The sequence below is a fragment of the Danio aesculapii genome, chromosome 18 (genome assembly GCF_903798145.1).
Source record: "Danio aesculapii chromosome 18, fDanAes4.1, whole genome shotgun sequence".
In the NCBI taxonomy this organism is placed as follows: domain Eukaryota; kingdom Metazoa; phylum Chordata; class Actinopteri; order Cypriniformes; family Danionidae; genus Danio; species Danio aesculapii.
In genome coordinates, this window is record NC_079452.1 from 33,613,050 (window position 1) to 33,628,140 (window position 15,091).

General features: G+C 37.5%; 1 protein-coding gene across 1 annotated transcript in view; it reads left to right on the forward strand.

Annotated features, from left to right (window-relative positions):
• vwf (von Willebrand factor) overlaps positions 1-15,091 on the forward strand; it is a 92,645-nt gene that overhangs the window by 61,761 nt on the left and 15,793 nt on the right. Inside the window, 9 exon segments of the mRNA XM_056478287.1 lie at positions 216-548; positions 2,222-2,469; positions 5,016-5,118; positions 5,239-5,310; positions 8,388-8,492; positions 10,814-10,851; positions 10,854-10,892; positions 10,894-11,024; positions 11,147-11,294. Of these exon segments, the coding sequence (XP_056334262.1) occupies positions 216-548; positions 2,222-2,469; positions 5,016-5,118; positions 5,239-5,310; positions 8,388-8,492; positions 10,814-10,851; positions 10,854-10,892; positions 10,894-11,024; positions 11,147-11,294 (1,217 nt within the window).

Genomic DNA, 15,091 nt, shown 5'->3' on the forward strand with positions numbered 1-15,091 from the left:
CAAAGACAAAAGAAAATAGTTATTAGAAATTTGTTCTTGAAAACTGTCATGTTTGAAAATGTGTTGAAATAAAAATCTCGTCTCCGTTAAACAGAAATTGGGGAAAATTTTGAAAAAGATTACAAATTTGTCAGGAGGAGGACTAACAGTTTCACCTTCAACTGTGAAAGTGTTTGTGTGTGAGTTTACATGACAAATCTCTGTGTGTCTCTCAGGGTCGTGCTCTGATGATCAGTCGGGTTTGCTGTTACCAGACGGCAGTGTGACGACAGACCCTGACGTGTACCTGCAGGCCTGGGCTCTGGGCTCTGAGTGTGTCCAGCATCAGGAGTTTCAACTCTGTCCTGCAGGTCTGGAGAAAGCCTGTGATGTGTTAAGCTCTGAGGTCTTCAGCCGCTGTCATGCTCTGGTTCCTCCGCAGGACTACATTCAGATCTGCCGGAGCGTGGCCTGCCAGCCTAATGCCCTGTGTGACCTGGTGACGGCGTATAGCACCGTGTGCCGCCAGCAGGGAGTGTGTGTGGACTGGAGGACCAGCAGCCTCTGCCGTGAGTCATGAGGAGGAGATGCTGACGCTGTGATCAGGAAGAATGAATGAAAGAATTAGCTGTCAATGTCAAAGCCGACATTTAGATTTCAACAAGGAAAATTATGAAATGGAAAAAAAGGTTTAAGATTTTAGATTTAAAGGGGACCTATTATGCAAAAATAAATTTATTATGGGTTTAAACGCAGTTGTGTGGCAGCAGTCTGTGAATATAGCCACATTCTAGTGGTAAAAATATATAAATTAAGTTTTTTGTAATCACACTTGATAAAAACAGTCTGTAGAAACACTTTGATTGACATTTTCCCTTTGTACGTGTCATCAAAGGGGGAAAGCCCCGCCCATTAGTGACGATCTCTCCCTCTAGCATAGACCGTTACTCTTGTTTTTGAATCTGCCACTATACTGACACACAGGCATTTGTAGCTCCACCCTCTTTTGAAAAGAGCCCAATCTCATCTGAATTTAAAGCGACAGTCACCAAAACGTTTCCCAGGGATGGGTTGTGGCTGGAAGGGCATCCGCTGAGTAAAACATGTGCTGGATAAGTTGGCGGTTCATTCCGCTGTGGTGACCCCGGATTAATAAAGGGACTACACCGAAAAGAAAATGAATGAATGGCACAATTAGGATCAAAGCCTAAATGGGGCGGTTTCAAAGACTTATAAAACATTATTTGTGGGGTAATTTGAGCTGAAACTTGATATACACACTATAGGGACATCAGAGACTTTTTTCACATGTTGTAAAAAGGGGCATAATAGGTCACCTTTTAAGCATTTTATATCCATGAACATAGTTTGCATGAGGGAATTTGGAGTAGATTATAGATTCAAAATATCAATAATCAATAAAGACTTTGACCTTATTCTTCATGTGCGAATACATTTTTGTTATTATCATTAGAATATTTATTTATTATACAGTAATTGTAAAGTTAAACTCAGCTCATATACATTGTACTAGTGGGCGCAGCTATTGGAGTCTTATTGGCTCAGGACTTGCAATCTCTATTACTTGTATTCATTTTTAGCCGTAAATTTTTATTTCACCGGTAATTAAAAAGAATATTCATGACAGTCCTAAAACTGCACAAAAACACACTGCGAAATATTATTTAATTATCATCATGTAATAAAAAAACAATAACATCATCATCTATATGTCCAGAAAACTAATCACACTCTTCATAATTTCTACTGTATTCAGTTTTTCACTTTGAAGTAATGCATTAGACCATTAAATATTATTAAAAATCATGTTTTTAATAATTTTGTGTTCTACACTTAAAGAAACCGTTCAACCAAAACCAAAAAACCTCTCATCATTTACTCATCCTTCACTTATCATGAAACTGTTTGAGTTTCCTTCTTCTGTTCAACATAAAACCAGACATTTTAAAGAATGCTGGAAACCGGTAACCATTAATATCCATAAATTCATTTTTCCTACCATAGAAGTCAATGGTTACCGGTTTTCAGTCTTTTATGTTCAGCAGACAAAATAAACTCACAGCGGTTTGGAACCACTGAGGGTGGGCAAATGGCTATTTTGCTATAAAAGGTTATATAAAGCTGTTAAATAAAAGGATATTTTGAGTGAACGGTCCCTTTAATTGAAACTGAAGGGGTGTTATACTTGAATTTCACTATTACTCAATTTGTTTCTATACAGCTATGTCATGCTCAGACACGATGGAGTACTCTGCCTGCCGAAGCGGATGTTTGGAGCAGTGCGGACAAAGCCAGTTCACTCCCGGTGACATGATGGGTGATGGTTTATTAAAAGCCAATGGATCAGTGTGCTTGAACACTCCCACAGAGGGATGTTTCTGTCCTGAAGGCTCCGTGTTAATGGGAGATAAGTGTGTAGACAGAGAGGCCTGCAGTCAGTGTGTGGAAAACAGCGGGAAAACTCACCAGGTACACTACATTATCCATTTAGACTAGTACTGTAAACCCTAACATTGGCCCCACTACTAGACCTACTCTTGGCTATAGGGCTATGTATCATTTCAGCATCGATAATGTGCGCATCCACAATAGCCACATCGCAGGACCTGCAATGTTGAGTTAGGATTATATAGTTTAAGATAATATATTTTATATTGGGATTATATTGCCACACAGTTCAAAATACATGAGATTTGCATAATTACTGCAGTTTAACTATAATGAAGTAAAAGTTTATCATTTGCACATTTCAATCCCTAAGAGAGTTTAAAGTATTCAGACACATGCAATTTTACCTTTTGTAACTTTAATAAAAAATAACTGTATTGAACTATTTAAACAGTAAAGTCTTTGCAGTGTCATGTTCTATTTGATTTTTCCCATTTCTGTAGCTGTATAGTATTTGACTACCCTGAAAACCATAAAGCACTGTAAATGTGACTTTTATATTTGCTCTGTTGCATTTATGAATGCTTGTAATTTGATCATTACAATTCATGCATCATTTACTGCCCTGTAGAATCCCCCAATTGATCTAAAATTAATTAATTATTTCCAAAAAGAGCTATATAAGTCATCTGGTGAAATTGTATAGATATTGCAATAGACACTCACCGGCCACTTTATTAGGTACACCCGTCTAACTGCTCATTGACACAAATTTCTAATCAGCCAATCTCATGGCAGCAACTCAATGGATTTAGGCATGTGGACACGGTCAAGGCAATCTGCTGCAGGCTACAATTCGCATAGGCTCACCCAAATTTCTGCTGCATCATTCGGATGGTAGGGTCAGAATTTGGCATCAACAATATGAAAGCATGGATCCATCCTGCCTTGCATCAACGGTTCAGGCTGGTGGTGGTGGTGTAATGGTGTGGGGGATATTTTCTTGGCACACTTTGGGCGCATTAGTACCAATTGAGCATCGTGTCAACGCCACAGCCTACCTGAGTTTTGTTGCTGACCATGTCCATCCCTTAATGACCAGTGTACCCATCTTATGATGGCTACTTCTAGCAGGATAACACACCATGTCATATAGCGTGTATCATCTTAAACTGGATTCTTGAACATGACAATGAGTTCACTGTACTCAAATGGTCTCCACAGTCACCAGAACTCAATCCAATAGAGCGCCTTTGGAATGTGGTGGAACGGGAGATTCGCATCATGGATGTGCAGCCGACAAATCTGCAGCAACTGTGTGATGCTATCATGTCAATATGGAGCAAAATCTCTATTGAATATTTACAGTACATTGTTGAATCTATGCCACGAAGGATTAAGGCAGTTCTGAAGGCAAAAAGGGGGTCCAACCCGGTACTAGTAAGGTGTACATAATAAAGTGATTTTTTTCCAATATCATGCAGCCCTACTCTTGGCCATACTGAACAAAACATTTATATCAATGAGAATATATATTTAAAATATACAGCTAATATGAATTGATGAATACATCTGTGCTGGGTTTGCAATGATCTATACACACAGGGACTTTTAATTTTGAATAAGTCAGCTCAAGGACTTCCGGTGAACTGTCATGCCATTATAAAATCGCAGCATTTAATACTTGATTCGTTTAAAATCAATGATCTTCACTGACAGATTGATATACAATATGAAGAGGGTTTCACACCGGACAAGAAGCACTGCATTCAGTTCTATTGTTCTGCACCATTGTCTTTAAAATATGTAAATGTATTTTACCACCAGAGTGCTTCCCTGCTGTTCCTGAAGGCGCTTGCATTTAAACTGTCTTTCATCTCATTTTACGCTTGAACAACTAAATTAATGCTGAAATCTTTTGAACTGATTATATTTTAATTACATTACTTTATCAATGTTGTAAAAAGAAGCTAATGAAATTGAAAATAGTCACTTCAACCTTTCACTAGAAGTTTATCAGTGGCTGAAAATCACTTGCCGTGCATATACAGTAGACCATTAAATTATTTTGAGTATAAATTTAGTAAAGCGTTTAACAAAAAAGCCTTCATTTCTCATATTTACTACAGGTACCAATATTAGCTGAGGGCACTGGATATTTAAGGGATCGTTCACCCAAAAATGAATTTTGACTCACTATTATCTCACTCTCAAGTGGTTCCAAACCTTTATGAGGTTTCTTCCTTCTGTTAAACACTAAAGAAGATCATCTTAAGGAAGCTGAAAACCTCTAACCATTGACATCTATAGTAGGAAAAACAAATACTATTGAAGTCAATGGTCACAGGTCTACATCTTTTATCAAATTATCTTCTTTGTGTTCAATAGAAGAAAGGTTTAAATGTGTTTTAAACAAGTAAATGTGGGTAAATAATGACATAATTTTCAGTTTTGGGTGAACTATCCATTTAACACCAATGCCTTTTCTTTGACCTCCAATTTTGAAACCCCAACTAATAGTATATAATCATGGTGTGTGGATTAGAAGATTCCCCCCTATGTGTAAAGCGCTTTGAGTGCCCAGAAAAGCGCTATACAAATTTAAGGAATTATTATTATTATTTCAGTTCATGGAGAGCTGGAATCCTGAGGACAACCCGTGTGTTCTGTGTGTGTGTCTGGACCAGCAGCGCATCAACTGTACAGCTCTGCCCTGCACCAATGCTAAAGGTAAAGACTCAGTGTAAATGCTTTCCCTCTCACTCGTGCACACTATGTACGATTAACAGCCCTATTTCTTCAAGTGATTTCTCAGTGTGTGTTGTCATGGCAACGGTTGCTGTGTTACAGCCCCGGAGTGCGGACAATGTGAGGTTCTCCAGGAGAAGATGGGATCCAAGTGCTGCCCTCAATATGAGTGTGGTGAGCTGAGAATGCACATCTAACACACACCAATCAAACGTATATGTATATATATATATATATATGTATAAACTGATTCACCCTCTTGTGAGGTTTTTTTCCTTTCTCAATTATTTCCCAAATGATGTTTATCAGAGCAAGGAATATGGAAAATCCATTTTAAGGTCAAAAGTATGAACCATCTTAAAGGTGCAGTATGTAGTTTGACACCCAGTGGTTGAACTAGGTAATGCACTCCTGTATCAAAACAAACGCAAGCGCAGGTTGCCAGATTGAGGACAGGAGCAAGTGATTTAATCCGTGTTCTAAATTAAAGCCACGGCACCCAATACAAGGAATATTTCGATATTAAAATGAGTTTTTTGTCCTAACCAACACCTCGAATTGGTAAATTAGAATGGCTTCAATTTCTCACTGGTGAACAACAGAAAACTTGATGACATGATCACCTCAGGTACACCTCATGTGCTTTATTCAGTGTCAAATGTAATAATGTGAGTTTGAATGCCATTTTACATGATATTTATTGCCATATACTGAAAGCAGCAGCAGATAGTTCACCTCAGATCTTGAAAACAAAATAAACTGTTTGAAATTGAACTTTATGACTAAACACATATGAGCGATTCAGCAATTTCATTCAATTCATTTTCTTTTCGGGTTAGTCCCTTTATTAATCCGGGGTCGCCACAGCGGAATGAACCGCAACTTATCCAGCACATGTTTTACGCAGTGGATGTCCTTCCAGCCGCAACCCATCCCTGGAAACATCCATACACACTCACTCACACTCATACACTACGGACAATTTAGCCAACCCAATTCACCTGTACAGCATGTCTTTGGACTGTGGGGGAAACCGGAGCACCCGGAGGAAACCCACATGAACGTGTAAAGAACATTCAGACTCCACACAGAAACACCAACTGACCAGTTGAGGCTCGAACCAGCGACTTTCTTGCTGTGAGGCAACAAGCACTACCTATTGTGCCACTGCGTTGCCCATGATTCAGCATGTACATTTAATAATGTTAAAGAGGGGTAATATGTATTAATTAGATTATAAACCTTACCATTTCGTGAGTGCATATTCTGTGCTTCTGAATGGCTGTATTTAAATTTCTGTTGTGTTTCGTCTGGTGCAAACAGGACAGATTGCTTATCACTGCAAATCTCATCACGTAGCGGTGGTGTTAGGACACACGGTTACAATGTAACCTGCACACCTAATGTTTATGCTGGTAATATTTTATATTATTTGCTAATTAATAACCTCATGTGGATCTGAATCTGTGTGTCATTTTGAGTCTGCTACTGTCCACTGAGGTTGCTTTTCGGTCACGGACGCATGCTTCAGAGCCTTTCTGAATGAATGAATGAATGAAATACACTGTTTTCCAGCAAGGCAACCCGGGAACAAAGGCAACAAAGAAAGACGTTCCAGCATGGAAAACACATTTTCAAAGCAGAATATCTGACTTCAGCACTGTTTTTCAGATAAACAAGAATCTTCACTTGCATGTTTCTAAAATATCTGCAAACAAATTATGGTATTTTTATGCTTTAGAAGAGTCAAAAACTTACATACAGCACCTTTTAAGCAATATTTGTTTTCGATTGTCTATTGTCATTGTTATACATTGAGTTGCCTAATTACCCTAACTTGCCTAGGTAACCTAAATTGAATACTAGTGTCTTGAAAAATATCTAGAAAATGTTATGTAGTGGGTGTGGATGTTTCCCAGAGATGGGTTGCGGCTGGAAGGGCATTCGCTGCGTATAACGTGCTGGATAAGTTGGTGGTTCATTCTGCTGTGGTGCCCCGGATTAATAAAGGGACGAATCCAAAAAGAAAATTAATTAATAAAAAAATGAATGAATATTGTAATTTAGAGCTTTTTATAGCTTTTTTTTTTTAACAGTTTGTCAAAAATAACAAATATGTTCCTCCAAATATTGCTTACTTACCTCTTCTAAAGTTAAAAACCATTGGTATTGTTGTCTAAAAATGTATAATTGATTTTGTTATTTATATAATGCTGTAAATGACAAAATTTGTTATGGGTGTGTAGTTAAACAAGTTGTGCATTATTCTGTAAACTACTGATTTTAAAATTAAATATTTCATTCATTCATTCATTTTCCTCCGGCTTAGTCCTTTATTCATCAGGGGTTGCCACAGCGGAATGAACCGCCAACTTATCCAGCATATGTTTTAGATGGCGGATGCCCTATCAGCTGCAACCCAGTACTGGGAAACACCCATACACTCTCATTCACACTCATACACTACGGCCAATTTAGTTTATTCAATTCACCTATAGCGCATGTCTTTGGACTGTGGGGGAAACCAGAGCACCTGGAGGAAACCCACGCCAAAACAGGGAGAACATGCAAACTCCAAACAGAAATGCCAACTGAACCAGCTGCGACTAGAACCAGCGGCCTTTTTGCTGTGGGGCAACAGTGCTAACCACTGAGCCACCGTTGTCACTCATAAAATATTTTTTAAATGATTTTTTTCAGACATGTTTATGTTCATTTTTGGACAACACAATACCAATATTGTTGTTTTTTGCATCACATATTGTGACACCATGTCCTGTTTTTGGTTTAGATCTCTTTGGTTTATGTTGCTTTCATATTTCAGTCAAACCGCTGAAAGAGAAAAACTGTTGGTTTTAGTGTGAACAAGTATTCAGCCTAAATTTGTAATCCAAAATTGATCAAGTTCTGTGCCATTTTACAAATTTCGTTTCCGGGATTGGATTCTCTGATTCTGTCCACATACAGTAGGGCTCTAGATACAGTATGTTACTTTCCCTACCCATACAGTTTATTCTCAGATGTATGATGATGACACCTGATGGAAATCCTCTTAAGTCATCTTTACACAGCCGATTTAAGGCGGCCCTAAAGCAGACCTCGGAATTCAGTGTAAAGACGCTATGCTGCATTAATCGGTTTGTGTAAATTTAAATGTAAAAAAAATGTATGCCGCTTCAGGATTGGTTTCTGTGCAACTTTTGTTGTGTAAAGATGCCTTGACACGGTATTTTTTTACTGTGTGTGTGCAGTGTGTGACACAAACTGCAAGCGTCCAGATCCTCCTCACTGTGATCATGGGCTCAGTGTCGTCCCTCACAAACCCCAGGAGACTGTCTGCCAGTTTACCAAGTGCGGTGAGAACACACATACACACATGCACACATGTTGGTTTTGGTGGTGATTTACAGGGATTTTCCATAGGTGTAATGTATTTTATACAGTACTAATGTTTATTATATGGCCCTACCTAATCCCTAGCCCTAAACCCAACCCTCACAGGGTGTGGCAAAATGGGAATGTCAAAAGACCCTGTTAAGCATTTTGAATTAAAGGGACATCAGGACACTATAGGGACATCAGACAGCAGTCCTACTAAATCACCATAATCTAGTTCAGAGGTCATACCCATGTCATATACAAAAAAAACAGTCTATGTAAATCAACAAAACCAGTATAAACAAACACACACACACAAACACACACCACACACACACAAACACACACACACACGCACAAGAATTTAGTGATGTCTTATGAATTAAAAAGGCTTCCTATAGTACACTCTAAAAAAAGGCTGGGTTTGATGTAACCCGATGTTGGGTCAAATATGGACAAACCCAGTTGTTGGGTTAAAAGTTGTCATTTAAATTTAATTGAAAATAATCCCAACATACTTTTTAACAGCCAGAAATCTATTTTAACCATTCCTGAGGTGTACAATACCACTGTAAATAAATGAGTATTTCTGAAAAGTATAATGAGTATACGTCACATTTTCTCTCTTTCAAACATATATTTTCGAGAGGATGCTGACAATAAGATACTGTATGTGCAGAATACTGTATATTAATCTGTACCAAAGCCAAATCTGGAATGAATCTAATAAAATGTAAGGTCACAGTCAAAAATAGTACACTCAAATTAATATGTTGCAAAAATAACTAGTAAATAAAATGTCATGAACAGGAAAAACCAGAGAAACATAAAAATATGTCAAATTTAATTACAATTTTGTAGTGTCATTTTTTTAAATAACTCATTAGAATTAAATGTATTATCTTTCTATTCCTATGGATGTTTGTTGACCTAAACTAATATTATGCTGGATATAATGTTTAATTAACAGGATTTTGTTTAAATGCACCAAACTATTTTGTCTATAAAATATATACATACAGTAGGGGAAATAATTATTGAACAAATCATTTTTCTCAGAAAACATATTTCTAAAGGTGCTGATGAAATTTCACCGGATGTTGGTAACAACCAAAGAAATCCATATATGTGAAGAAAACAGCCTAATAGTTACAAATGAAGTTATGTGTAATAAAATATAATGAACAGGAATAAAGTATTGATACACATAAAAAAGGGAGGTGTAGGAAAGGCAGTGTGAAAGCTCAGACAGCAGCTGAAATCTCTCAGTAGTTCTTCAGCAACCCTCTACCCCTCCGTCATTGTAAATTAATAATAGGGATTCAGTTCAACATCCACTCTCTAAAAAAAGACGCACTGGAATCGCAGGAGTATATCAAAAACACGTATTCATTTACAAGACACTTACTACAAAAACACTGGAACATATACACGTAGGAGCACTGGGTTCTTCGGGAATGACATCACATCAAAATGACGATCAAGACCAGCAAGGGACTAAACCAAACTAGGGGTATAAATACTCAAGGACTAATGGAACTATATGCATACAGCAGTGTAACTAATAAACAAACGACAGGTGGGAAACAGAACAAAGGATCACATGACCAAAACATAAGCACAAGGTAAAACACAGAAGCACATGGAACACACTGGGAAGTCACATGACACAAACACAGGAATACAACCACAGAACCTGACAGAAACCAGGGTGGACATTTCCAGCAAGACAGTGATCCAAACACAGCCAAAGAGACTCGAATGCTTTTCAGAGAAAGAAAATCAAGCTGTAGAATGGCCCAGCCAGTCACCTGACTTGAATCCAACAGAAAATATAAATTAAAGATCAGATTTGATAGACGTAGACCCACAGAACCAACAAGATTTTACCCTCTGTGAAGTCTGTAAAAAAAAATGACACCTGAGTAATGCATGTGACTTCATTCTCCATATGAGAGGCGTCTTTAAGCTGCCGTCACCAAAAAAGCCTTTTATAAAAGCATTTAGAAGTTTCAGTAGTTTTTAAGGTGGTTTTATCTTTATGTTTATATTGTTTGGGTTTTTACCAAAATCAGGTTCAATTCCATGTCAACAGCTCCTTTATAAATATTATTCCCAGCGAAAAACATGACAATGTGTACACTATTTATTTTCTTTGCTGTATCGGCAAATAGGTGTCTAGTCATTTATGCTGCGCACCGTACTTTTACACCACCCCATCCCTCATAAACACCCAGACAAATTCACATGCATGCTTTTCATTACACACACATGGTCTCTTCCCCTGCCCTTTTCTCAGTGTGCAAAAAGGATCAGTGTCCAGAATCAACAAAACCACATCCTGTCCTGCATACAAGAAGCTGTCGGTGAAAGCATCCGAGGTGCTGCGATTCATACCAATGCCTGTGCGACTGTCAGAACATCACCCGCACCTGCCCTCCAGGCTACATCACCAAGACCAGCACCAATGACCTGCCAATGCACAGAGGTCACTGCACACCCGATAAGGTTGGCACACTTGTATGGTCTCGCTGAGTGTTTATGTATGTGGTGCGTGTTATTGACTGCCCTTGCAGCGCTGTGTTTTGGACTCTGCGATCAGCATGTGACGGGTTATTTATGTGTGCAGGTGGTGTGTGGTGGACGCTGTGGTGTACCAGGTGGGCAGCAGGTGGGAGGAGAAGTGTAAAAGCTGCAGATGCACCGAGCAGACGGACGGACAGACCGGCCTGCACATCGCTCAGTGTGTGGACCCCGTCTGCAACCAGATCTGCCCTGTGGTGCGTCCTACACAACTCCGCCTCAGTCTGTGAGGTTGAGTCATATTCGCTTGGGAAGTTTTTGTTTTATTATTTATAGAAGCCTCAAATCAGAAAAAAGTTGTGACAGTATGGAAAGAGCAAATAATTTAATAAGAAAGTAGTGATTTCCAAATTTACTTTGACTTGTATTTCATTGCAGCTAATATAAACACAAAATATTTCATGCTTTGTCTGGTCAACCTTATTTCATTTGTAAATATTCATCCATTCCTGTCATTCAGACCTGCAACACATTCCAGTTGTTGGGACAGGAGCAGTTTAGGATTAGTAATCAGGTAAATCGGTTAATAATGATGTGATTTGAAACAGGTGATGTCAACAGGTGATTGTAATTATGATTTGGTACAAAAGCAGGATCCAAGAAAGTCCTTTAGGAGCAAAGATGCGCTGAGGACCACCAATTTGCCAACAAATACGTGAGAAAATGATTGAAATGTTTAAAAACAACATTCCTCAAAGAAAGACAGGAAGACATTTGGATATTTCACTTTCAACAGTGCACAACATCATTAAAAGCATCAATGAATCTGCAAGCCTAAGCTGAACTATCGATATCTCTGATCTCTCAGGTGGCATTGCATCAAGAATTACCATTCATCTATAAGCCATGTCACCACATGGGCTCAGGACTACTTTGGCAAACCTTTGTCAAGTATCACAATGCGTAGTTACATCCACAAATACCAGTGAAAACTGTACTGTGCCAAAAGGAAGCCCTATGTTAACAGTGTCCAGAAGCGCCGTCGACTTCTCTGGGCTCAGAGGCACCTGAGATGGAACCTCACACAGTGGAAACGTGTTCTGTTTTCAGATATGGTCAGTATTTCAGGTATTTTTTAGGAGAAATGGACACTGTGCTCCAGACCAAAGAAGAAAAAGACCATCCAGACTGTTACCAGCAACAAGTACAAAAGCCAGGGTCTGTCATGGCATTGGGTTGTGTTAGTGCCCTTAGAACAGGTAACTTGCACTTCTGCGATGGCACAATTAATGCTGAAAAGTACATAGAGATTTTGGAGCATAATATGCTGCCTTCTTTCCTATGCATATTTCAACAAGACAATGCAAAACCACATTCTGCACACATTACAAAGTCCTGGCTGCTGAGCAAGAGGATACAGGTACAGGACTTGACTGGCCTGCCTTCAGTCCCTACCTGTCTCCAAAAGAGAATGTGTGACATTTTTTGAAGCGCAATATGTGACAACAAGACCCCGTAATATTGCCCACCTTAAGACTTGTTTGCAGGAATTACTCCTGAAACACTTCATTACTTGGTGTCTTCAGGCCCTAAACGTCTTTTAAGTGTTGTGAAAAGGACAGGCAACATTACAAATTGGTAAATGCTTTACTGTTACAACTTTTTTTTAAAATGCGTTGCAAGAACCAAAATTGCAAAATGTGACAAAAAACAAACAAACAATAAAAATGAGGGACACGTTAAATAATGTTTGCTGTATTGTCTGCAATGAAATACAGGTCAAAGTAAATTTGGAAATCAATTCTTTCTTTTCTTATTTGTGTTTTCCATACTGTTCCGACTTTTTCTGATATGGTGTTGTAATGTACACTGATAAATTACATTATGGCACCTTGAAAAATGTTTGATGTTGAAAGGTTAAATCAAGTGACTTTTATTGACAGTTTCAGTAGTTTAAAACAAGATATTGTCTGGGTTGGTTGGCCAATGTTATGTTACAAACAGTAATAAGTTGCCAGTATATTGCCATTTTGATGAAATTTTACAGATTTATTTAATTAAGTTACAGATTATTGTTATGAAAAACAATATATTTCTTCATATATATACATATACATATATATATGTAGCATTGTGAAATTGAACAAACAGTAAATAAATACATTTTACCAGCTAACATTAAGCAAGATTAATAAATGCTTAGAAAAACACATTGCTCACTGTCAGTCCATGCTGGCTAATCCATTTACTAATGTTAACAAATGGGACTTCATAGTAAAGTGTTTCGTCTGTATTGCAACATGTCATATAAATATTAATCGGGACTTGTTTTCATCAGTTTCAGGCTATGATACTTATAAATGATTTTTTATTTAATTTTTGCTCAAATTTCTGTAGGGGTTTGAACTAAGAACTGCATTTTACTGCACTCATGCATGAAATTGAATGAAAAAGTCTCTTTTTAAGTTATGATGAATTATCTGAGGAAACAAATCTTTTTGTTTGTATTGTGAAGTACATCTGAGTCAAATGGATTACTGGAAGATAAAAAAAGCAGGACAGAGAGTTTTGGTTCTTGACTGACTTATAAGAGGAAGATTGATTAAAAGAATGGCACTATAAAAAAACTGATTTTAATAAAAGATTTAAGTGATTGAAAAGGTCTGGCACTCATGTTGCCAGTGTAAATTATATTGTTTTACCAGAAGATTGAGTCACGACATGTTAATAAAAATGACAAGGTCAAAAAATAAAAATAAATAAAAACAAGTGCATGAATCATTCACAGTGAGAACAATAACATGCACAGATAGGACGAATATTAATTTCATGCTGACCTGAAGGCAAGCCAGTCAAATTGTTCTAATAAGCTGAAATGAAAAAAAAAAACACAGAAATGTTATGCTTTACATATTTCAAATCAGGAATAAAGTCTCAGGCAAAAAACATGCACAAATATGAAAGCACAAAAAATGTGTACTTTTTAGAAAAGCAAGAAAAGCAGAAGGCAGAACTATTTATAAAAAATAAATTATTATTATGTACTATTTGTCTTCTCAAATTTATCGTTATAAAACCCTGGTTCCTGATATGCAGTGACCAGAATTACTCATTTAATTAAAATTTTTTATAATAATCAACAAACTGGAACACCCTAGCAACCACACTAAAACCTCTCTGGCACCTTAGTAACCATTATAGCAAATCCCTATGCGCAACAGTATTTAATTAAGACACGCATTGAAAAAACGATGTTTGCTGTTTGTTCAAACTACTTAAATTGAGCTGAAACTACACATTCTGGAGTTTTTTTTGGGACAACTTAATTGTTTTGTGTTCAATCCACTTAAATATGTAAAAACAAATAGGTCCTTCATGTTGTCCCAACACAAATCGATTGTGTGGAACCCAGCATTTTTTTTTTACAGCACATGGACCTTGATATACAGTACAGTGACCAGATTTAAGACACTGTTTTCATTTTACCTTTATAATAATCAACAAACTGGAACACCCTAGCAACCACACTAAAACCTCTCTGCTGTTTGTTCAAAGCACTTAAAGTCACCAAGAAATCAAAACTAACCATGTGACTTTATTAGCTCACATTGCAAGTTTTGTGGTAAACAATCCATCTGTGCATGTCATTAAGTAAAAAAATGGTTTGCCCTTCTAATCTTTAATTGAAATCTGAAAATTCACTTCCTGTTTGTCTTCAGTTAAATTATGAGATGACGTGATTTTGAGGTAATGGGCATGGCTAACATACTTAACCACACTGGTTCAACTGTCAGTTTGGATAACAAACAGAAATGGCGATGAGGAGGAGTCTGTTAAGTTGTAAGAACTCTTCTAAAACCCCTTTCCCGATCTGAATGAAATGCCTACTTTACTACATCCAATCAGCTCGCAAAGCCAAAACAAGCCACACCCACTGTTTGCTCATTTAAAATTCCGTTTCTCTAGGAACTGCAACACAATACGAAATCAATTAACAAATTGCAGCTTCCGGGACTTTAAAACGAGCTGAAACAACACATTTCTTGAGTTTTTT